The 22,212-nt window shown below is 64.6% G+C and overlaps 1 protein-coding gene across 1 annotated transcript in view; it reads left to right on the top strand.

Moving 5' to 3' along the window:
* Positions 1-275: 275 nt before the first annotated feature.
* The window catches only part of LOC121082127 (ryanodine receptor 1-like), a gene marked incomplete at both ends in the record, with an annotated part of 31,896 nt that continues 9,959 nt past the window's right edge, over positions 276-22,212 (top strand). Inside the window, 18 exon segments of the mRNA XM_040581460.1 lie at positions 276-349; positions 351-591; positions 1,631-1,871; positions 3,704-3,791; positions 3,886-3,978; positions 6,762-6,932; positions 7,032-7,091; positions 9,300-9,437; positions 11,119-11,231; positions 13,565-13,661; positions 13,763-13,869; positions 13,990-14,041; positions 15,640-15,693; positions 15,695-15,721; positions 15,815-15,914; positions 16,051-16,130; positions 18,593-18,669; positions 19,668-19,741. Coding sequence (XP_040437394.1) covers positions 276-349; positions 351-591; positions 1,631-1,871; positions 3,704-3,791; positions 3,886-3,978; positions 6,762-6,932; positions 7,032-7,091; positions 9,300-9,437; positions 11,119-11,231; positions 13,565-13,661; positions 13,763-13,869; positions 13,990-14,041; positions 15,640-15,693; positions 15,695-15,721; positions 15,815-15,914; positions 16,051-16,130; positions 18,593-18,669; positions 19,668-19,741 — 1,887 coding nt within the window.

The following is a 22,212-nucleotide window of genomic DNA, read 5'->3' as shown; positions in this document are numbered from 1 at the left end:
CCCTCCCCTGGGATTCCCCCTCCCTTGGGATTCCCCCTCCCCTGGGGTTTCCCTCCCCCTGGGGTTCCCCCCTCCCCCTGGGTTTCCCCCTCCCCTGGGATTCCCCCTCCCCTGGGATTCCCCCTCCCCCTTGGATTCCCCCTCCCCTGGGATTCCCCCTCCCCCTGGGGTTCCCACTCTCCCTGGGGTTCCCCCTCCCCTGGGGTTCCCCCCTCCCCCCAGGGCTCCCCCTCGCCGGGGCGCCCCCCAACCCCGGGCCGCCCCCTCCCCCGCAGTGCTGGGGCTCCCCAGCCGGGTGGAGGAGATGTGCCCCGACATCCCCGACCTGGAGCGGCTGATGCGGGACATCGGGGGGGCTGGCGGAGTCGGGGGCCCGCTACACCGAGATGCCCCACGTCATCGAGGTGACCCTCCCCATGCTTTGCAACTACCTGCCCCGCTGGTGGGAGCGCGGCCCCGACACCGTGCCCCAGGGCCCCTGGCCCACCGCCGTCACCAGCCAGCACCTCAACGCCCTCCTGGGCAACATCCTGCGCATCGTGGTCAACAACCTGGGCATCGACGAGGCCTCCTGGATGAAGCGCCTGGCAGGTGGGTGAGGTGCTGGGGGTGCTCCTGGGTGGGCCCCGGGAGGTGCTGGTGGCCATGGGTGGTCCCAGGGAGGTAATGGTCGCCCTGGAAAAGCTCTTGAGATGATGCTGGTGGCCCTGGGTGGTCCCAAGGAGGTGCTGGTGGCCCTGGGAACGTTCTTGAGATGATGCTGGTGGCCCTGGGTGGTCCCAGGGAGGTGCTGGTGGCCCTAGGAATGTTCTTGAGATGATGCTGGTGGCCCTGGACAGTCCCAGGGAGGTGGTGATGGCCCTGGAAAAGCTCTTGAGATGATGCTGGTGGCCCTGCGTGGTCCCAGGGAGGTGCTGGTGGCCCTGGGAATGTTCTTGAGATGATGCTGGTGGCCCTGGGAATGTTCTTGAGATGATGCTTTTGGCCCTGGGTGGTCCCAGGGAGGTGCTGATGGCCCTGGGAACATTCTTGAGATCATGCTGGTGGCCCTGGGTGGTCCCAGGGAGGTGCTGGTGGCCCTGGGAACGTTCTTGAGATGATGCTGATGGCCCTGGGAATGTTCTTGAGATGATGCTGGTGGCCCTGGTTGGTCCCAGGGAGGTGCTGGTGGCCCTGGGAACATTCTTGAGATGATGCTGATGGCCCTGGGAATGTTCTTGAGATGATGCTGGTGGCCCTGGGTGGTCCCAGGGAGGTGCTGGTGGCACTGGGTGGTCCTAGGGGGGTGGTGATGGCCCTGGGAACGTTCTTGAGATGATGCTGGTGGCCCTGGCTGGTCCCAGGGAGGTGCTGGTGGCCCTGGGAACATTCTTGAGATGATGCTGGTGGCCCTGGGAATGTTCTTGAGATGATGCTGGTGGCCCTGGGTGGTCCCAGGGAGGTGGTGATGGCCCTGGGAACGTTCTTGAGATGACACTGGTGGCCCCAGGGAGATGCTGGTGGCCCTGGACAGGTTCTTGAGATGATGCTGGTGGCCCTGCGTGGTCCCAGTGAGGTGTGGGTGGCCCCGGGGAGGCGCGGGTGCCCCCCAGCACCCTGGGTGCAGCCCCCCCCCGCCCCTCCCCCCCAGTGTTCGCCCAGCCCATCGTCAGCAAGGCGCGGCCGGAGCTGCTGAGGTCCCACTTCATCCCCACCATGGAGAAGCTGAAGAAGCGGGCGGGGAAGGTGGTGGCCGAGGAGGAGCAGCTGCGCATGGAGGCCAAGGCGGAGGGGGAGGACGCCGAGCTGCTCGTCCGCGACGAGTTCGCCGTCCTCTGCCGCGACCTCTACGCGCTCTACCCGCTGCTCATCCGCTACGTGGACAACAGCCGGTGAGGGGGGAGGGGGCTGCGGCCAAGGAGGCGGCGGGTGGTGGCATGGGTGGGGGCTGGACATCGTCGCCTGATGGTGGCCATGGGGACCCACCTGTGGTGGCCATGGGGATCCATCAACGGTGGCCATGGGGACCCACCCGTGGTGGCCATGGGGATCCATCAATGGTGGCCATGGGGATCCACCCATGTTGGCCATAGGGTTCCACCAACGGTGGCCATGGGCACCCACCCATGGTGACCATGGGGACCTACTGGTGGTGGCCATGGGCACCCACCCGTGGTGGCCATGGGGATCCACCCATGTTGGCCATAGGGTTCCACCAATGGTGGCCATGGGCACCCACCATGGTGGCCATGGGGATCCATCCATGGTGGCCATAGGGTTCCACCCATGGTGGCCATGGGGACCCACCCATGGTGGCCATGGGGACCCATCCATGGTGGCCATGGGGATCCATCAATGGTGGCCATGGGCACCCACCCATGGTGGCCATAGGGATCCATCCATGGTGGCCATAGGGTTCCACCCATGGTGGCCATGGGGACCCACCCATGGTGGCCATGGGGACCTACTGGTGGTGGCCATGGGCACCCACCCACGGTGGCCATGGGGATCTATCCAAGGTGGCCATAGGGTTCCACCAATGGTGGCCATGGGGACCCACCCATGGTGGCCATGGGGATCCATTGATGGTGGCCATGGGGACCTACTGGTGGTGGCCATGGGCACCCACCCATGGTGGCCATGGGGATCCACCCATGTTGGCCATAGGGTTCCACCCATGGTGGCCATGGGGATCCATCAATGGTGGCCATGGGCACCCACCCATGGTGGCCATAGGGATCCATCCATGGTGGCCATAGGGTTCCACCAATGGTGGCCATGGGCACCCACCCATGGTGGCCATGGGGACCCACCCATGGTGGCCATAGGGATCCACCCATGGTGGCCATGGGGACCCATCCATGGTGGCCATGGGGTTCCACCCATGGTGGCCATGGGCACCCACCCATGGTGGCCATGGGGATCCATCCAAGGTGGCCATAGGGTTCCACCCATGGTGGCCATGGGGACCCACCCATGGTGGCCATGGGGATCCACCCATGGTGGCCATGGGGATCCATCCATGGTGGCCATGGGCACCCACCCATGGTGGCCATGGGGATCCACCCATGGTGGCCATGGGGATCCATCCATGGTGGCCATGGGCACCCACCCATGGTGGCCATGGGGATCCACCCATGGTGGCCATGGGGACCTACCGGTGGTGGCCATGGGCACCTACCCATGGTGGCCATGGGGATCCAACCATGGTGGCCATGGGGATCCATTGATGGTGGCCATGGGGACCTACTGGTGGTGGCCATGGGGATCTACCCATGATGGCCATGGGGACCTAGTGGTGGTGGCCATGGGCACCTACCGATGGTGGCCGTGGGAACCTACTGGTGGTGGCCATGGGGATCCATCAACGGTGGCCATGGGCACCCAGCCATGGTGGCCATGGGGATCCACCCATGTTGGCCATAGGGTTTCACCCATGGTGGCCGTGGGGACCCACCAGTGGTGGCCATGGGCACCCACCCATGGTGGCCGTGGGGACCCACCAGTGGTGCCCATGGAGACCCATCAATGGTGGCCACGTAGATCTGTCATTTTTGGCCACGGGGACCCACCCATGGTGGCCGTGGGACCCTGCCGACGGTGGCCATGGAGCCCCACCAACGAGGCCCCACCCCTGGTGGCCACAGGACCCCAGCCCTGGTGGCCCCTTTGTCCCCCCTGCTGGTGGCCCCAGCCCCGCTGATGGTGGCCCCGGGCCCGGCAGGGCCAAGTGGCTGACGGAGCCCAACGAGGATGCAGAGGAGCTGTTCCGCATGGTGGGGGAGGTCTTCATCTACTGGTCCAAGTCCCACGTGAGTGGGGGGCTCTGGGGGGCACAGGGGACCTGGGGAGGGGTCCCCCAGGCTGGGGGTCCCCACACACACCGTGTGTCCCCCCCCCCCCCAGAACTTCAAGCGTGAGGAGCAGAACTTCGTGGTGCAGAACGAGATCAACAACATGTCCTTCCTGACGGCCGACAGCAAGAGCAAGATGGCCAAGGTGGGGGGCAGACCCCAGACCCACCCGGCGCCCCCAGACCCACCAAAACCCACCCAGACCCACCTGGTGCCCCCAGACCCACCTGGTGCCCCCAGACCCACCAAAACCCACCCAGACCCACCTGGTGCCCCCAGACCCACCAAAACCCACCCAGACCCACCAAAACCCACCCAGACCCTCCTGGTGCCCCCAGACCCACCCAGTGCCCCCAGACCCACCCCAAACCCACCCAGCACCCCCAGACCCTCCTGGTGCCCCCAGACCCACCCAGCACCCCCAGACCCACCCAGCACCCCCAGACCCACCCAACCCCAACACCTCCCCCCTCCCTGCACCCCTGGTGCCCCCAGACCCACCCAGCGCCCCCAGACCCACCCAACCCCAACACCTCCCCCCTCCCTGCACCCCTGCACCCCCAGACCCACCAAAACCCACCCAGACCCACCTGGTGCCCCCAGACCCACCAAAACCCACCCAGCACCCCCAGACCCACCCAACCCCAACAGCTCCCCCCTCCCTGCACCCCTGGCACCCCCAGACCCACCCAGCACCCCCAGACCCTCCTGGTGCCCCCAGACCCACCAAAACCCACCCAGCACCCCCAGACCCACCCAACCCCAACATCTCCCCCCCTCCCTGCACCCCTGCACCCCCAGACCCACCTGGTGCCCCCAGACCCACCCCAAACCCACCCAGCACCCCCCAGACCCACCTGGTGCCCCCAGACCCACCTGGTGCCCCCAGACCCACCAAAACCCACCCAGCACCCCCAGACCCACCCAACCCCAACATCTCCCCCCTCCCTGCACCCCTGCACCCCCAGACCCACCTGGTGCCCCCAGACCCACCCCAAACCCACCCAGCACCCCCAGACCCACCCAGCGCCCCCAGACCCACCCCAAACCCAACCAGCACCCCCAGACCCACCCAGCACCCCCCGACCCACCCAACCCCAACATCTCCCCCCTCCCTGCACCCCTGGCACCCCCAGACCCACCCAGCGCCCCCAGACCCACCCCAAACCCACCCAGCACCCCCAGACCCACCCAGCGCCCCCAGACCCACCCAACCCCAACACCTCCCCCCTCCCTGCACCCCTCGCACCCCCAGACCCACCCTGATACCCCTCCTGCCGCCCCCCCACCCCCCTTACCCAGGGGTCCCGGCCTCCCCAGCCCCCCCGCACACCCCCCCCGCCTCACCGCGCCCCCCCCCCCCACGGGGACCTAACGCTGTCTCTTCTCTCCTGCCCCTGGCTGCGGGTGCTGGCACCTAGTCCGGAGACGGCCAGGTTAGCGGGGTGACGTGGGGAGGGGGCACAGGGACCCCCGCCCACACCCGACCCAGGGTCCTGTTTTGGGGGGGCCACCACGGCTGGGACCCCCAGGACCCCTCCAGGGTCTTTCTTTGGGGGGCCACCATGTCCAGGACCCCCCAGACCCCCCCAGGGTCCTGCTCTGGGGGACCCCCAGGACCCCTCCAGGGTCTTTCTTTGGGGGGCCACCATGTCCAGGACCCCCCAGACCCCCCCCAGGGTCCTGCTCTGGGGGACCCCCGGGACCCCTCCAGGGTCTTGCTTTGGGGGGCCACCATGTCCAGGACCCCCCAGACCCCCCCAGGGTCCTGCTCTGGGGGACCCCCAGGGACCCCTCCAGGGTCTTGCTTTGGGGGGCCACCATGTCCAGGACCCCCCAGACCCCTCCAGGGTCTTGCCCTGGGGGACCCCCCGGGACCCCTCCAGGGTCTTGCTTTGGGGGGGCCACCATGTCCAGGACCCCCCAGACCCCTCCAGGGGTCTTGCTCTGGGGGACCCCCAGGGACCCCTCCAGGGTCTTGCTTTGGGGGGCCACCATGTCCAGGACCCCCCAGACCCCTCCAGGGTCTTGCTCTGGGGGACCCCCAGGACCCCTCCAGGGTCTTGCTCTGGGGGGGAACACCACAGCTGGGACCACCAGGACCCCCCCAGGTTCCTGCTTTGGGGGGGGCACCATGTCCAGGACCCCCAAGACCCCTCCAGGGTCTTGCTCTGGGGGGCCACCATGGCTGGTCCTGGTGCTGATGTCCCCCAGCCCTGTGACATGGGGGTCCCAGCACTGATGTCCCCATGGCATGGAGATCTCACCACTGATGTCCATGTGATGTGGTGGTGGTCCCACCACTGATGTTCCTGGGGGACACTGATGTCCCCATGGCACAGGGGTCCCAGCACTGATTGTCCCCATGGCACAGGGGTCCCACCACTGATGTCCCTGTGATGTGGTGGTGGTCCCACCACTGATGTTCCTGGGGGACACCGATGTCCCCACGGCACAGGGGTCCCACCGCAGCTGTCCCCATGGCACGGGGGTCCCAGCACTGATTGTCCCCATGGCACAGGGGTCCCACCACTGATGTTCCTGTGATGTGGTGGTGGTCCCACCACTGACGTTCCTGTGGGACACTGATGTCCCCACGGCACAGGGGTCCCACCGCAGCTGTCCCCATGGTATGGGGGTCCCACCACTGACGTTCCTGGGGGACACCGATGTCCCCACGGCACAGGGGTCCCACCGCAGCTGTCCCCATGGTATGGGGGTCCCACCACTGACGTTCCTGGGGGACACCGATGTCCCCACGGCACAGGGGTCCCAGGGCTGATGTCCCCATGGCACGGAGGTCCCACCACCGATGTCCCTGTGACATGGGGCTCCCGGTATCCCTACGCCATGGGGCTCCCCGCCCCCCACCCCGTCCCTGGCTGGGGGGGGGTGGTGGCCCTGACGCCCCTGTCCCCGTCCCCGCAGGGGGGTGGCTCGGACCAGGAGCGGACGAAGAAGAAGCGCCGCGGGGACCGTTACTCCGTGCACACCTCCCTCATCGTCGCCACCCTGAAGAAGATGCTGCCCATCGGCCTCAACATGTGCGCGCCCACCGACCAGGAGCTCATCAGCCTGGCCAAGGGCCGCTACGCCCTGGTGGGTGGGGGGCTCTTCTGGGTGGGGGTGGGGGGTGGGGGGGCTCGGGGACATCCCCCCCCTGAGGTGGCCCTGAGGCGTGTCCCCTTCCCCCTGCAGAAGGACACGGATGAGGAGGTGCGGGAGTTCCTCAACAACAACCTGCATCTGCAGGGCAAGGTGAGGTCACCACGGCCCCACCGTGTCCCCACCGTGTCCCCACCGTGTCCCCACCGTGTCCCCATGGTCATCTGGGTGCCTGTCCCATGGCCCCGTGGTCCTCATGTGCTCCGCCATGTCCCCAGAGTCGCCATGTCCCCATGGTCATGGTGGCAACTGTACCACCATGGTCCCCATGGTCAACCCAGTGCCTGTCCCACCATGTGCCCCACCATGTCCCCAAGTCCCCATGGTCAACCCGGTGCGTGTCCCACCATGTCCCCATGGTCAACCCGGTGCGTGTCCCACCATGTCCCCATGGTCAACCCGGTGCGTGTCCCACCACGCCCCCATGGTCAACTCGGTGTGTCTCCCACCATGTCCCCGTGGTCCCCATGGTCAACCCGGTGCCTGTCCCACCATGTGCCCCACCATGTCCCCAAGTCCCCATGGTCAACCCGATGCGTGTCCCACCATGTCCCCATCATCAACCCGATGCGTGTCCCACTATGTCCCCATGGTCAACTCGGTGTGTCTCCCACCACGTCCCCGTGGTCCCCATGGTCAACCCAGTGCCTGTCCCACCATGTGCCCCACCATGTCCCCAAGTCCCCATGGTCAACCTGGTGCGTGTCCTACCATGTCCCCATGGTCAACTCGGTGTGTGTCCCACCATGTCCTCATGGTCAACCCGGTGCGTGTCCCACCATGTCCCCAAGTCCCCATGGTCAACCCGGTGCGTGTCCCACCACACCCCCATGGTCAACTCGGTGTGTGTCCCACCATGTCCCCATGGTCAACTCGGTGTGCGTCCCACCACGTCCCCAAGTCCCCATGGTCAACCCGGTGCATGTCCCACCACACCCCCATGGTCAACTCAGTGTGTGTCCCACCATGTCCCCATGGTCAACTCGGTGCCTGTCCCACCATGTGCCCCACCACGTCCCTGTGTCTCCATGGTCAACCCGGTGTGTGTCCCACCATGTCCCCATGGTCCCCATGGTCAACCCGGTGCGTGTCCCACCATGTGCCCCACCACGTCCCCGTGTCCCCATGGTCAACCCAGTGCATGTCCCACCATGTCCCCATGGTCAACTCGGTGCCTGTCCCACCACGCCCCCATGGTCAACCCAGTGCCTGTCCCACCATGTCCCCGTGGTCCCCATGGTCAACCCGGTGCCTGTCCCACCATGTGCCCCACCATGTCCCCAAGTCCCCATGGTCAACTCGGTGTGTGTCCCACCATGTCCCCATGGTCAACTCGGTGCGTGTCCCACCATGTCCCCGTGGTCCCCATGGTCAAACCGATGCCTGTCCCACCATGTGCCCCACCATGTCCCCAAGTCCCCATGGTCAACTTGGTGCCTGTCCCACCATGTCCCCATGGTCAAATTGGTGCCTGTCCCACCACGCCCCCATGGTCAACTCGGTGCGTGTCCCACCATGTCCCCATGGTCAACTCGGTGTGTGTCCCACCACGTCCCCAAGTCCCCATGGTCAACCCGGTGTGTGTCCCACCACACCCCCATGGTCAACTCGGTGTGTGTCCCACCATGTCCCCATGGTCAACCCGGTGCGTGTCCCACCATGTGCCCCACCACGTCCCCGTGTCCCCATGGTCAACCCAGTGCATGTCCCACCATGTCCCCATGGTCAACTCGGTGCCTGTCCCACCACGCCCCCATGGTCAACTCGGTGTGTGTCCCACCATGTCCCCATGGTCCCCATGGTCAACCCAGTGCCTGTCCCACCATGTGCCCCACCACGTCCCCGTGTCCCCATGGTCAACCCAGTGCATGTCCCACCATGTCCCCATGGTCAACTCGGTGCCTGTCCCACCACGCCCCCATGGTCAACTCGGTGTGTGTCCCACCATGTCCCCATGGTCAACTCGGTGCCTGTCCCACCATGTGCCCCACCACGTCCCTGTGTCCCCATGGTCAACCCAGTGCCTGTCCCACCATGTGACCCACCACGTCCCCAAGTCCCCATGGTCAACTCGATGTGTGTCCCACCATGTCCCCATGGTCCCCATGGTCAACCCAGTGCATGTCCCACCATGTGCCCCACCACATCCCCAAGTCCCCATGGTCAACCCGGTGCGTGTCCCACCACGCCCCCATGGTCAACTCGATGTGTGTCCCACCATGTCCCCGTGGTCCCCGTGGTGCCTGCCCCACCACGCGCCCCACCACGCCCCCGTGGTCACCGTGTCCCCCATGTCCCCAGTGCGAGAACAGCTCGTCCCTGCGGTGGCAGATGGCGTTGTACCGCGAGATGGCCGGCAAGGCCGAGGACTCCGACAGCCCCGAGAAGATCGTCCGGAGGGTGCAGGAGGTGTCGGCCGTGCTCTACCACCTCGAGCAGGTCGGGGGTCCCGGGGGGTCTGGGGGGTCCCTGGGGTGCAGGTTCAGGTGGTGGTGGCCATCCTCAACCATCTCAAGGAGGTCGGGGGTCCCGGGGGGGTCTGGGGGGTCCCTGGGGTGCAGGTTCAGGTGGTGGTGGCCATCCTCAACCATCTCAAGGAGGTCGGGGGTCCCGGGGGGGGCCTGGGGGGTCCCTGGGGTGCAGGTGCAGGTGGTGTTGGCCATCCTCAACCATCTCAAGAAGGTCGGGGGTCCCAGGGGGGGCCTGGGGGGTCCCTGGGGTGCAGGTTCAGGTGGTGGTGGCCATCCTCAACCATCTCAAGAAGGGTCGGGGGGTCCCAGGGGGGGTCTGGGGGGTCCCTGGGGGTGCAGGTTCAGGTGGTGGTGGCCATCCTCAACCATCTCAAGAAGGTCGAGGGTCCCGGGGGGGTCTGGGGGGTCCCTGGGGTGCAGGTTCAGGTGGTGTTGGCCATCCTCAACCATCTCAAGGAGGTCGGGGGGTCCCAGTGGGTCTGGGGGGTCCCTGGGGTGCAGGTTCAGGTGGTGTTGGCCATCCTCAACCATCTCAAGAAGGTCGGGGGTCCCAGGGGGGCCTGGGGGGTCCCTGGGGTGCAGGTGCAGGTGGCCATCCTCAACCATCTCAAGGAGGTCGGGGGTCCCAGGGGGGTCTGGGGGGTTCCCTGGGGTGCAGGTTCAGGTGGTGGTGGCCATCCTCAACCATCTCAAGGCGGTCAGGGGTCCCGGGGGGGTCTGGGGGTTCCCTGGGGTGCAGGTTCAGGTGGTGTTGGCCATCCTCAACCATCTCAAGAAGGTCGGGGGTCCCAGGGGGGTCTGGGGGTTCCCTGGGGTGCAGGTTCAGGTGGTGTTGGCCATCCTCAACCATCTCAAGGAGGTCAGGGGTCCCGGGGGGGGTCTGGGGGTTCCCTGGGGTGCAGGTTCAGGTGGTGTTGGCCATCCTCAACCATCTCAAGAAGGTCGGGGGGTCCCGGGGGGGTCTGGGGGTTCCCTGGGGTGCAGGTGGTGTTGGCCATCCTCAACCATCTCAAGAAGGTCGGGGGTCCCGGGGGGGTCTGGGGGGTCCCTGGGGTGCAGGTGGTGGTGGCCATCCTCAACCATCTCAAGGAGGTCGGGGGTCCCGGGGGGGCCTGGGGGGTCCCTGGGGTGCAGGTGCAGGTGGTGGTGGCCATCCTCAACCATCTCAAGGAGGTCGGGGGTCCCGGGGGGGCCTGGGGGGTCCCTGGGGTGCAGGTGCAGGTGGTGTTGGCCATCCTCAACCATCTCAAGGAGGTCGGGGGTCCCGGGGGGGCCTGGGGGTCCCTGGGGTGCAGGTTCAGGTGGTGTTGGCCATCCTCAACCATCTCAAGGAGGTCGGGGGTCCCGGGGGGGCCTGGGGGGTCCCTGGGGTGCAGGTGGTGGTGGCCATCCTCAACCTTCTCAAGAAGGTCGGGGGTCCCGGGGGGGCCTGGGGGGTCCCTGGGGTGCAGGTTCAGGTGGTGGTGACCATCCTCAACCTTCTCGAGAAGGTCGGGGGTCCATCGTTTGTGCTCCAGGGGTCCGGGGGGAGGGGTCCCGGGGGTGGTCTCTGTGGTGGGGTGGGTTCCCGGTGGTCCCTGGGATGCTCTGGGGTGGGGTGGGGTGGGGGTCCCGGTGGTCCCGGGTGTGGGTGCCAGCGCCCCCCGCAGACGGAGCACCCCTCCAAGTCCAAGAAGGCCGTTTGGCACAAGCTGCTCTCCAAGCAGCGCCGCCGCGCCGTCGTCGCCTGCTTCCGCATGACGCCCCTCTACAACCTGCCCAGGTGGGCACTGGGAGCACTGGGAGCACTGGGAGCACTGGGAGGGACTAGTGGAGGGGGGTGGGATCCTACTGAGGCGCCCCGCGGGGGACTGGGAGCGCTGGGGAGTCGCTGGGGGGGGGGGGGGGGGGGGGCGCAACGGGGAGCGTCTCCAGGGGCGCTGGGAGCCTGGCGGAGACCGGGGGAGGCAACTGGGAGGCACTGGGGGGAACTGGGAATGGCTGGGGGCAAACTAGAACTGTGCTGCGGGGTACTGGGAGGCCCTGAGGGCAGACCAGAGCCCTTCTGGGGGTAACTGGGAGTAACTGGGAATGCCCTAAGACGACCCAGAACCCTTCTGGGGTAACTGGGAGTAACTGGGAATTCCCTAAGATGACCCAGAACCCTTCTGGGGGAACTGGGAATGCCCTAAAGACAGCCCAGAACCCTTCTGGGGTAACTGGGAGTAACTGGGAGAAACTGGGAGTAACTGGGAATTCCCTAAGACAACCCAGAACCCTTCTGGGGGAACTGGGAATGCCTTGAAGACGACCCAGAACCCTTTTGGGGTAACTGGGAGTAACTGGGAACCCCCTAAGACAACCCAGAACCCTTCGGGGGGTAACTGGGAGTAACTGGGAGAAACTGGGAATTCCCTAAGATGACCCAGAACCCTTCTGGGGGAACTGGGAATGCCCTAAAGACAACCCAGAACCCTTCTGGGGTAACTGGGAGAAACTGGGAGTAACTGGGAACTCCCTAAGACGACCCAGAACCCTTCTGGGGTAACTGGGAGTAACTGGGAATTCCCTAAGACGACCCAGAACCCTTCTGGGGGAACTGGGAATGCCCTAGAGACAACCCAGAACCCTTTTGGGGTAACTGGGAGTAACTGGGAACCCCCTAAGACAACCCAGAACCCTTCGGGGGGTAACTGGGAGTAACTGGGAATTCCCTAAGACGACCTAGAACCCTTCTGGGGGAACTGGGAATGCCCTAAAGATGACCCAGAACCCTTCTGGGGGAACTGGGAGTAACTGTGAATCCCCTAAGACAACCCAGAACCCTTCTGGGGGTAACTGGGAGTAACTGGGAATTTTTTAAGACGACCCAGAACCCTTCTGGGGGAACTGGGAATGCCCTAGAGACAGCCCAGAACCCTTTTGGGGTAACTGGGAGTAACTGGGAACCCCCTAAGACAACCCAGAACCCTTCGGGGGGTAACTGGGAGTAACTGGGAATTCCCTAAGACGACCTAGAACCCTTCTGGGGGAACTGGGAATGCCCTAAAGATGACCCAGAACCCTTCTGGGGGAACTGGGAGTAACTGGGAACCCCCTAAGACAACCCAGAACCCTTCTGGGGGTAACTGGGAGTAACTGGGAGAAACTGGGAATTCCCTAAGACAACCCAGATCCCTTCTGGGGGTAACTGGGAATTCCCTAAGACGACCCAGAACCCTTCTGGGGGAACTGGGAATGCCCTAAAGATGACCCAGTACCCTTCTGGGGGTAACTGGGAGTAACTGGGAGTAACTGGGAACCCCCTAAGACAACCCAGAACCCTTCTGGGGGAACTGGGAATGCCCTAGAGACAACCCAGAACCCTTTTGGGGTAACTGGGAGTAACTGGGAACCCCCTAAGACAACCCAGAACCCTTCCGGGGGTAACTGGGAGTAACTGGGAACCCCCTAACACAACCCAGAACCCTTCTGGGGGTAACTGGGAATTCCCTAAGATGACCCAGAACCCTTCTGGGGGAACTGGGAATGCCCTAAAGATGACCCAGAACCCTTCTGGGGGAACTGGGAGTAACTGGGAACCCCCTAAGACAACCCAGAACCCTTCCGGGGGTAACTGGGAGTAACTGGGAATTCCCTAAGACAACCCAGATCCCTTCTGGGGGTAACTGGGAATTCCCTAAGACGACCCAGAACCCTTCTGGGGGAACTGGGAATGCCCTAAAGATGACCCAGAACCCTTCTGGGGGTAACTGGGAGTAACTGGGAGTAACTGGGAACACCCTAAGACAACCCAGAACCCTTCTGGGGGTAACTGGGAGTAACTGGGAGTAACTGGGAACACCCTAAGACAACCCAGAACCCTTCCGGGGGTAACTGGGAGTAACTGGGAGTAACTGGGAACCCCCTAAGACAACCCAGAACCCTTCTGGGGGTAACTGGGAGTAACTGGGAATTCCCTAAGACAACCCACAACCCTTCTGGGGGAACTGGGAATCCCTCCAAAGCCTCCGGGCGCCCCCTTGGGCGGCTCCCCGCCCCCCCAGCGCCCGCCCCCGGGGGGAGCAGCCCCCCCCTCACCGCCCCCCCCCCCCCCGTGCCCCTCCCCCCCCCCAGGCACCGCGCCTGTAACATGTTCCTGGAGGCGTACAGGCTGTCCTGGCTGGTGTCGGAGGAGCATCCCTTCGAGGACCGCATGATCGATGACCTCTCGGTGAGCTGGGGGGGGGGGTCCCGGGTGCGGGGGGGGGGGGGGGGGGGTCACCACCTCAGGGACCCCCCCCCCAGCTGAGCCCTGTGGGGTGGGGGAGGCAGAAGTCCGGGGAGGAAGAGGAGGAGGAGGAGGAGGAGCGGGATAAGAAGCCGGACCCCCTGCACCAGCTCATCCTGCACTTCAGCCGGACGGCGCTGACCGAGAAAAGGTGGGGGGGGGGGGGCGCACCGGGACCCCCCCCCGGGACCCCCCTCCGTCGGGGGGGGGGGCCGGGCGGGGGTGGGGGGGTGTCCAGCTGCACCCCTCTGACCCACCCCACCCCCCACAGTAAGTTGGAGAAGGATCATTTGTACATGGCGTACGCTGGCATCATGGCCAAGGTGGGTCCTGACACCCCCCCCCCAAAAAAAAATATCCCCCCCCCCCAAATCCCCCCTGCCAAAAAAATACCCCCCCCAAAAAAATATACCCCCCCCAAAAAATACACACCAAATATCCCCCCCCAAATATATCCCCCCCCAAAATATATCCCCCCCAAAAATATCCCCCCCAAATACCCTCAAATAGCCCCCCAAAATAGCCCCCCCAAAAATAGCCCCCCAAAATAGCCCCCCCAAAAAATACCCCCAAAAAGCCCCCCCAAATAGCCCCCCCGAAAATATCCCCCCCAAAAATACCCCCCAAAATAGCCCCCCCAAAAAAATAGCCCCCCCAAAATATCCCCCCAAAAAATCCCCCCAAATAGACCCCCCAAATATATACCCCCAAAAAATAGCCCCCCAAAATAGCCCCCCCAAAAAATACCCCCAAAATAGCCCCCCCAAAAAATAGCCCCCCCAAAATATCCCCCCAAAAAAATACCCCCCAAATATCCCCCCAAAATAGCCCCTCCCAAAAATAGGCCCCCCAAAATAGCCCCCCCAAAAAATACCCCAAAAATAGCCCCCCAAAATAGCTCCCCCCAAAAATAGCCCCCCCAAAATATCCCCCCCAAAAAATACCCCCAAATATCCCCCCAAAATATACCCCCCCAAAAATAGCCCCCCAAAAAATAGCCCCCCCAAAATATCCCCCCTAAAATATCCCCCCAATATCTCCCCCCAAAAATAGCCCCCCAAAAAATAGCCCCCCCAAAATACCCCCCAAATATCCCCCCAAAAATAGCCCCAAATATCCCCCCCCAAAATATATCCCTCAAAAAATAGCCCCCCCAAAATACCCCCCAAATATCCCCCACAAAAAATAGCCCCCCCAACAATACCCCCCAAATATACCCCCCAAAAATACCCCCAAATTTCCCCCCCAAAAAATATACCCCCCAAAAAAATAGCCCCCCAAATATCCCCCCCAAAAAATCCCCCCAAATATCCCCCCCCAAAATACCCCCAAATATCCCCCCCCAAAATATACCCCCCCAAAAAATAGCCCCCCCAAATATCCCCCCAAATATCCCCCCCAAAAAATATCCCCCCCAAAATACCCCCCAAATATCCCCCCCAAAAATATACCCCCCCAAAAAATAGCCCCCCCAAATATCCCCCCCAAAAAATCCCCCCAAATATCCCCCCCAAAAAATAGCCACCCCCCAAAATCCCCCGCAAAAATATCCCCCCCCAAATATCCCTCCCCCCCCCCGCAAAAATACCCCCCAAAATATCCCCCCCCCAAATATCCCCCCCCCAAATTACCACACGCCCCCAAATTACCTCCCCCCCCCCCCAATATCCCCCCCCCCCCCAACCTCCCCCCTTTCCCCCGGGGGGGGGGCACCCATCCCTTCACCTTGCGGGGGTCCCTAGGGGTCCCCCACACGGTGCTGGGGGCGCTGTCAGTGTGGAGACCCCCCACGATTATCCCCCCCCCAATTATTCCCCCCCCAAATTATTCTCCCCCCCCCAATTATCCCCCCCCCCCAATTATTATCCCCCCCCCCCAATTATTATCCCCCCCCCCCCAATTATTATCCCCCCCCCCCCAGAGCTGCCACATCGAGGAAGGGGGAAGAGGAGGAGAAGGAGGAAGAGGAGAAGCAGGAGGAAGAGGCGGAAGATTCCTTCGAGGTGGGTGCGGGGGCACCCTGAGCCCCCCCCCCCCCCCGGGACCCCCCCCCCCCTCCCCCCTAACCCCCCCCCCCTCCCCTCCCCCCCCCCCAGGAGAAGGAGATGGAGAAGCAGAAGCTGCTGTACCAGCAAGCCCGGCTGCACACGCGGGGGGCGGCCGAGATGGTGCTGCAGATGATCAGCGCCTGCAAGGGTGAGACCCCCCCCCACGGGACCCCAACCCCCACCCGTGGGAACAGCCCCCCCCCCCCCCCCCCAGGTCCGAGGGGGGGGCATGGGGACCCACACACCCCCCCCCGCGGGGGCTGTGACACTGGTGGCCTCGGCAGGGGAGCGGGGGGACATGGTGTCCTCCACCCTCAAGTTGGGCATCTCCATCCTCAACGGGGGCAACGCCCAGGTGCAGCAGGTGGGCGCCGTGTCCCCGTCTGTCACCCTGTCCCCATGTGTCACCCTGTCCCCGTGTCCCCGTGTGTCACCCTGTCCCCGTGTCCCCGTCTGTCACCCTGTCCCCCTGTCCCCATGTCCCCATGTCCCCCTGTCCCCGTGTGTCACCCTGTCCCCCTGTCCCCGTGTCCCCGTGTGTCCCCGTGTGTCCCCGTGTCCCCGTGTCCCCGTGTGTCCCCCTGTCCCCATGTGTCCCCCTGTCCCCGTGTCCCTGTGTCCCCGTGTCCCCGTGTGTCCCCGTGTCCCCGTGTCCCCATGTCCCCGTGTCCCCCTGTCCCCATGTCCCCATGTCCCCATCCCCTGTCCCCATCCCATGTCCCCATGTCCCCATCCCATGTCCCCATCCCCTGTCACCATCCCATGTCCCCATCCCCTGTCCCGATGTCCCCGTGTCCCCATCCCCTGTCCCCATCCCCTGTCCCCATGTCCCCATCCCATGTCCCCATCCCCTGTCCCCGTCCCCTGTCCCCATCCCTGTCCCCATCCCCTGTCCCCATCCCCTGTCCCCATGCCCATGTCCCCATGTCCCCATGCCATGTCCCCATGTCCCCATCCCGTGTCCCCATCACATGTCCCCATGCCATGTCCCCATGTCCCCATCCCATGTCCCCATCCCCTGTCCCCATGTCCCCATGTCCCCATCCCATGTCCCCATCCCATGTCCCCATCCCCTGTCCCCATGTCCCCATGTCCCCATCCCATGTCCCCATCCCCTGTCCCCATCCCCTGTCCCCATGTCCCCATCCCATGTCCCCATCCCCTGTCCCCATGCCCATGTCCCCATGTCCCCATGCCATGTCCCCATGTCCCCATGTCCCCATGTCCCCCTGTCCCCGTGTGTCACCCTGTCCCCCTGTCCCCATGTCCCCGTGTGTCCCCGTGTCCCCCTGTCCCCGTGTGTCCCCGTGTTCCCGTGTGTCCCCCTGTCCCCATGTCCCCGTGTCCCTGTGTGTCCCCGTGTCCCCGTGTCCCCATGTCCCCGTGTGTCCCCGTGTCCCCCTGTCCCCGTGTCCCCATGTCCCCGTGTGTCCCCGTGTCCCCCTGTCCCCGTGTCCCTGTGTCCCCGTGTTCCCGTGTGTCCCCCTGTCCCCATGTGTCCCCCTGTCCCCGTGTGTCCCCGTGTGTCCCCGTGTCCCCGTGTCCCCGTGTGTCCCCCTGTCCCCGTGTCCCTGTGTCCCCGTGTCCCCGTGTGTCCCCATGTCCCCGTGTCCCCCTGTCCCCCTGTCCCCATGTCCCTGTGTCCCCATGTGTCCCCCTGTCCCCATGTCCCTGTGTCCCCATGTGTCCCCATGTGTCCCCATGTCCCCATGTGTCCCCCTGTCCCCATGTGTCCCCCTGTCCCCATGTCCCTGTGTCCCCATGTGTCCCCCTGTCCCCATGTGTCCCCCTGTCCCCATGGCCCAGTGTCACCATGTCACCGTGTTCTCACATCCCCATGTCTCCACATCCCAGTGTCCCCATGTCCCCGTGTCCCCGTGTGTCCCCCTGTCCCCATGTGTCCCCCTGTCCCCATGTTCCTGTGTCCCCATGGCCCAGTGTCACCATGTCACCATGTCACCGTGTTCTCACATCCCCCTGTCCCCATGTGTCCCCCTGTCCCCATGTCCCCGTGTCCCCGTGTGTCCCCCTGTCCCCACATCCCCATGTCCCCATGTCCATCTGACCTGTGTCCTTGTGTCCCCGTTTCTGTGTCCTCATGTCCCTGTGCCCATGTCCCCATGTCGCCATGCCATGTTCCTCTGTCCCCATGTCCCCTGTCCCTGTTTCTGTGCGTCCTCATGTCCCCGTGCCCATGTCCCCATGTCCCCATCCCGTATCCCCATGTCCCCATGTCCCCATCCCATGTCCCCATCCCCTGTCCCCATCCCCTGTCCCCATGTCCCCATCCCATGTCCCCATCCCCTGTCCCCATGCCCATGTCCCCATGTCCCCATGCCATGTCCCCATGTCCCCATCCCGTGTCCCCATCACATGTCCCCATGCCATGTCCCCATGTCCCCATCCCATGTCCCCATCCCCTGTCCCCATGTCCCCATGTCCCCATCCCATGTCCCCATCCCCTGTCCCCATCCCCTGTCCCCATGTCCCCATCCCATGTCCCCATCCCCTGTCCCCATGCCCATGTCCCCATGCCATGTCCCCATGTCCCCATCCCGTGTCCCCATCACATGTCCCCATGCCATGTCCCCATGTCCCCATCCCATGTCCCCATCCCATGTCCCCATCCCATGTCCCCATGTCCCCATCCCATGTCCCCATGTCCCCATCCCGTGTCCCCATCACATGTCCCCCATCCCCTGTCCCCAAGTCCCCATGTCCCCATGCCCTATCCCCAAGTCCCCATGTCCCCCTGTCCCCGTGTCCCCACGCCATGTCCCCCTGTCCCCGTGCCGTGTCCCCGTGCCCACGGCCGTGTCCCCCCAGAAAATGCTGGACTACCTGAAGGAGAAGCGGGAGGTCGGCTTCTTCCAGAGCATCCAGGCGCTGATGCAGACCTGCAGGTGCCGCGCGGCCGTTGGGGTCCCCCCGCGGGAACCGGGGTCCCCCCCGCTGGATTTGGGGTCCCCTCGTGGGAATCGGGGTCCCCCCGTGGGAATCAGGGTCCCTTCGTGGGTTTTGCGGTCCCCCTAGGGGCATTGGGGTCACGTTTTGGGGTCCCCCCGTGGGTTTTGGGGTCCCCCATGGGAATCTGGGTCCCTTTGTGGGTTTTGGGGTCCCCCCAGGGGCGTTGGGGTCCCCCCGTGGGTTTTGGGGTCCCCCGTGGGAATCGGGGTCCCCCCATGGGAATCTGGGTCCCTTTGTGGGTTTTGGGGTCCCCCCAGGGGCGTGGGAGTCCCCCTGTGGATTTGGGGGTCCCCCCGTGGGAATCAGGGTCCCTTTGTGGGTTTTGGGGTCCCCCCAGGGGCATTGGGGTCCCCCCGTGGGAATCGGGGTCCCCCCCCAGGCATCAGGGTCCCCCCATGGGCTTTGGGGTCCCTCCATGGGAATCAGAGACCCCTGTGGGCATCGGGGTCCCCCTGAGGGTTTTGGGGTCCCCCCGTGGGAATCAGGGTCCCTTTGTGGGTTTTGGGGTCCCCCCAGGGGCGTTGGGGTCCCCCCGTGGGAATCAGGCTCCTCCCAGGGGCGTGGGAGTCCCCCCGTGGATTTGGGGGTCCCCCCGTGGGAATCAGGGTCCCTTTGTGGGTTTTGGGGTCCCCCCAGGGGCATGGGGGTCCCCCCGTGGGTTTTGGGGTCCCCCCGTGGGAATCAAGCCCCCCCCAGGACCCTCAGGACCCCCCCTACAGACCTGGGGACCCCCCCCCCCTTGGCTGTCCCCCCCCCGCCCTGGGTGCCCCAGGGCTTTGTGGGGGGGGGGGGTCCCCAAGACCTTCGGGACCCCTGGGGGGGGGGTGGGTCCAGCTGTGGGGGAGGGAGGGGGCTGGGTGGGTTTTGGGGACCCCCCTGGTGACCCCCCCTCCCAAATGTGTCCCCCCCCCTCCCCTCCCCCCCCCCCCCGCAGCGTCCTGGACCTCAACGCCTTCGAGCGGCAGAACAAGGCGGAGGGGCTGGGCATGGTGACGGAGGAGGGGACAAGTGAGTGGGGGGCTGCCCCTCCCCCCCCCAGGGACCACCCCCCCCCCGGGGACCACCCCCCCCCGGACCCCCTCCCCCCCAGGGACACACACCCCCCCCCAGGGACCCTCCCTGGGGACCCCCCCCCCCCCCCATTCCACTGCCCTCTGGGATGGGGGGGAGGGAGGGGGCTGCAACTGGGGGGGCTTCATTGGTCACCCCCCCCCCCCCGCTGTGCTGCCCCCTGAGCCCCCCCCCCGCTATTGATGTGCCTCTGAGCCCCTCGTGCCCCTCCCCAAATTCTAATTGCCCCCCCCCCCCCCCCAAATCCCTATTGCCCCCCCGGCTCCCTATTGCCCCCCCCCCCCAAATCCCTATTGCCCCCCCGGCTCCCTGTTGCCCCACCCCCCCCCAAATCCCTAATGCCCCCCCGGCTCCCTATTGCCCCCCCCGGCTCCCTATTGCCCCCCCCCCCACAAATCCCTGTTGCCCCCCCCTCAAATCCCTAATGCCCTCCCTTGGCTCCCTATTGCCCCCCCCCCAAATCCCTAATGCCCCCCAAATCCCTAATGCCCCCCCCGAAATCCCTATTGCCCCCCCGGCTCCCTAATGCCCCCCCCCCCCAAATCCCTAATGCCCCCCCTTGGCTCCCTATTGCCCCCCCCCCAAATCCCTAATGCCCCCCTCCCAAATCCCTAATGCCCCCCCCCAAATCCCTAATGCCCCCCCTTGGGCTCCCTATTGCCCCCCCCCCCCCAAATCCCTAATGCCCCCCCCCCCAAATCCCTATTGCCCTCCTGGCTACCTGTTGCCCCACCCCCCCCCAAATCCCTAATGCCCCCCCTTGGCTCCCTATTGCCCCCCCCCCAAATCCCTAATGCCCCCCCCCCCCCCCAAATCCCTATTGCCCCCCCGGCTCCCTGTTGCCCCCCCCCCCCCAAATCCCTAATGCCCCCCCCGGCTCCCTAATGCCCCCCCTTGGCTCCCTATTGCCCCCCCCCAAATCCCTACTGCCCCCCCGGCTCCCTATTGCCCCCCCTCAATCCCTACTGCCCCCCTTGACCCCTAACAGCCCCCCCTGGGTCCTAATGCCTGCCCCCCCCGAGCCTGGTGCCCCCCCCCACCCATAACACCCCCCCCCCATCCCGATGCCCCCCCCTAACCCCCCCCCCCCCCGTGCCCCCCCGCTCACCTCCTCTCTCCCCTTCTCTCCCGCCGCGGCTGCCGGTGACAGTCATCAGCCGTGAGAACGGTAAATACGCGTCGTCACGGGGGTATAGGGGACATAGGGGACATAGGGGGTATAGGGGCTATAGGGGACATAGGGGACATAGGGGACATAGGGGATATAGGGGGTATAGGGGCTATAGGGGACATAGGGGACATAGGGGACATAGGGGATATAGGGGGTATAGGGGGTATAGGGGCTATAGGGGACATAGGGGACATAGGGGGTATAGGGGACATAGGGGGTATAGGGGACATAGGGGACATAGGGGCTATAGGGGACATAGGGGGTATAGGGGGTATAGGGGACATAGGGGGGTATAGGGGGGTATAGGGGACATAGGGGACATAGGGGCTATAGGGGACATAGGGGATATAGGGGGTATAGGGGACATAGGGGCTATAGGGGACATAGGGGGTATAGGGGGTATAGGGGACATAGGGGGTATAGGGGGTATAGGGGACATAGGGGACATAGGGGCTATAGGGGACATAGGGGATATAGGGGGTATAGGGGACATAGGGGCTATAGGGGACATAGGGGGTATAGGGGGTATAGGGGACATAGGGGGTATAGGGGGTATAGGGGACATAGGGGACATAGGGGCTATAGGGGACATAGGGGACATAGGGGGTATAGGGGACATAGGGGCTATAGGGGACATAGGGGGTATAGGGGGTATAGGGGACATAGGGGGGTATAGGGGGTATAGGGGACATAGGGGACATAGGGGGTATAGGGGACATAGGGGATATAGGGGGTATAGGGGATATAGGGGACATAGGGGATATAGGGGGTATAGGGGACATAGGGGGTATAGGGGATATAGGGGGTATAGGGGACATAGGGGGTATAGGGGGTATAGGGGCTATAGGGGATATAGGGGGTATAGGGGGTATAGGGGATATAGGGGACATAGGGGATATAGGGGGTATAGGGGACATAGGGGATATAGGGGGTATAGGGGGTATAGGGGGTATAGGGGACATAGGAGATATAGGGGCTATAGGGGGTATAGGGGATATAGGGGGTATAGGGGACATAGGGGATATAGGGGATATAGGGGCTATAGGGGACATAGGGGATATAGGGGGTATAGGGGACATAGGAGATATAGGGGGTATAGGGGATATAGGGGACATAGGGGATATAGGGGGTATAGGGGATATAGGGGATATAGGGGGTATAGGGGCTATAGGGGACATAGGGGATATAGGGGGTATAGGGGACATAGGAGATATAGGGGATATAGGGGGTATAGGGG

The sequence above is a fragment of the Falco naumanni genome, unplaced genomic scaffold, assembly GCF_017639655.2.
Source record: "Falco naumanni isolate bFalNau1 unplaced genomic scaffold, bFalNau1.pat scaffold_310_arrow_pat_ctg1, whole genome shotgun sequence".
NCBI classification, from domain to species: domain Eukaryota; kingdom Metazoa; phylum Chordata; class Aves; order Falconiformes; family Falconidae; genus Falco; species Falco naumanni.
This window is presented reverse-complemented; position numbering and strand designations above follow the sequence as displayed.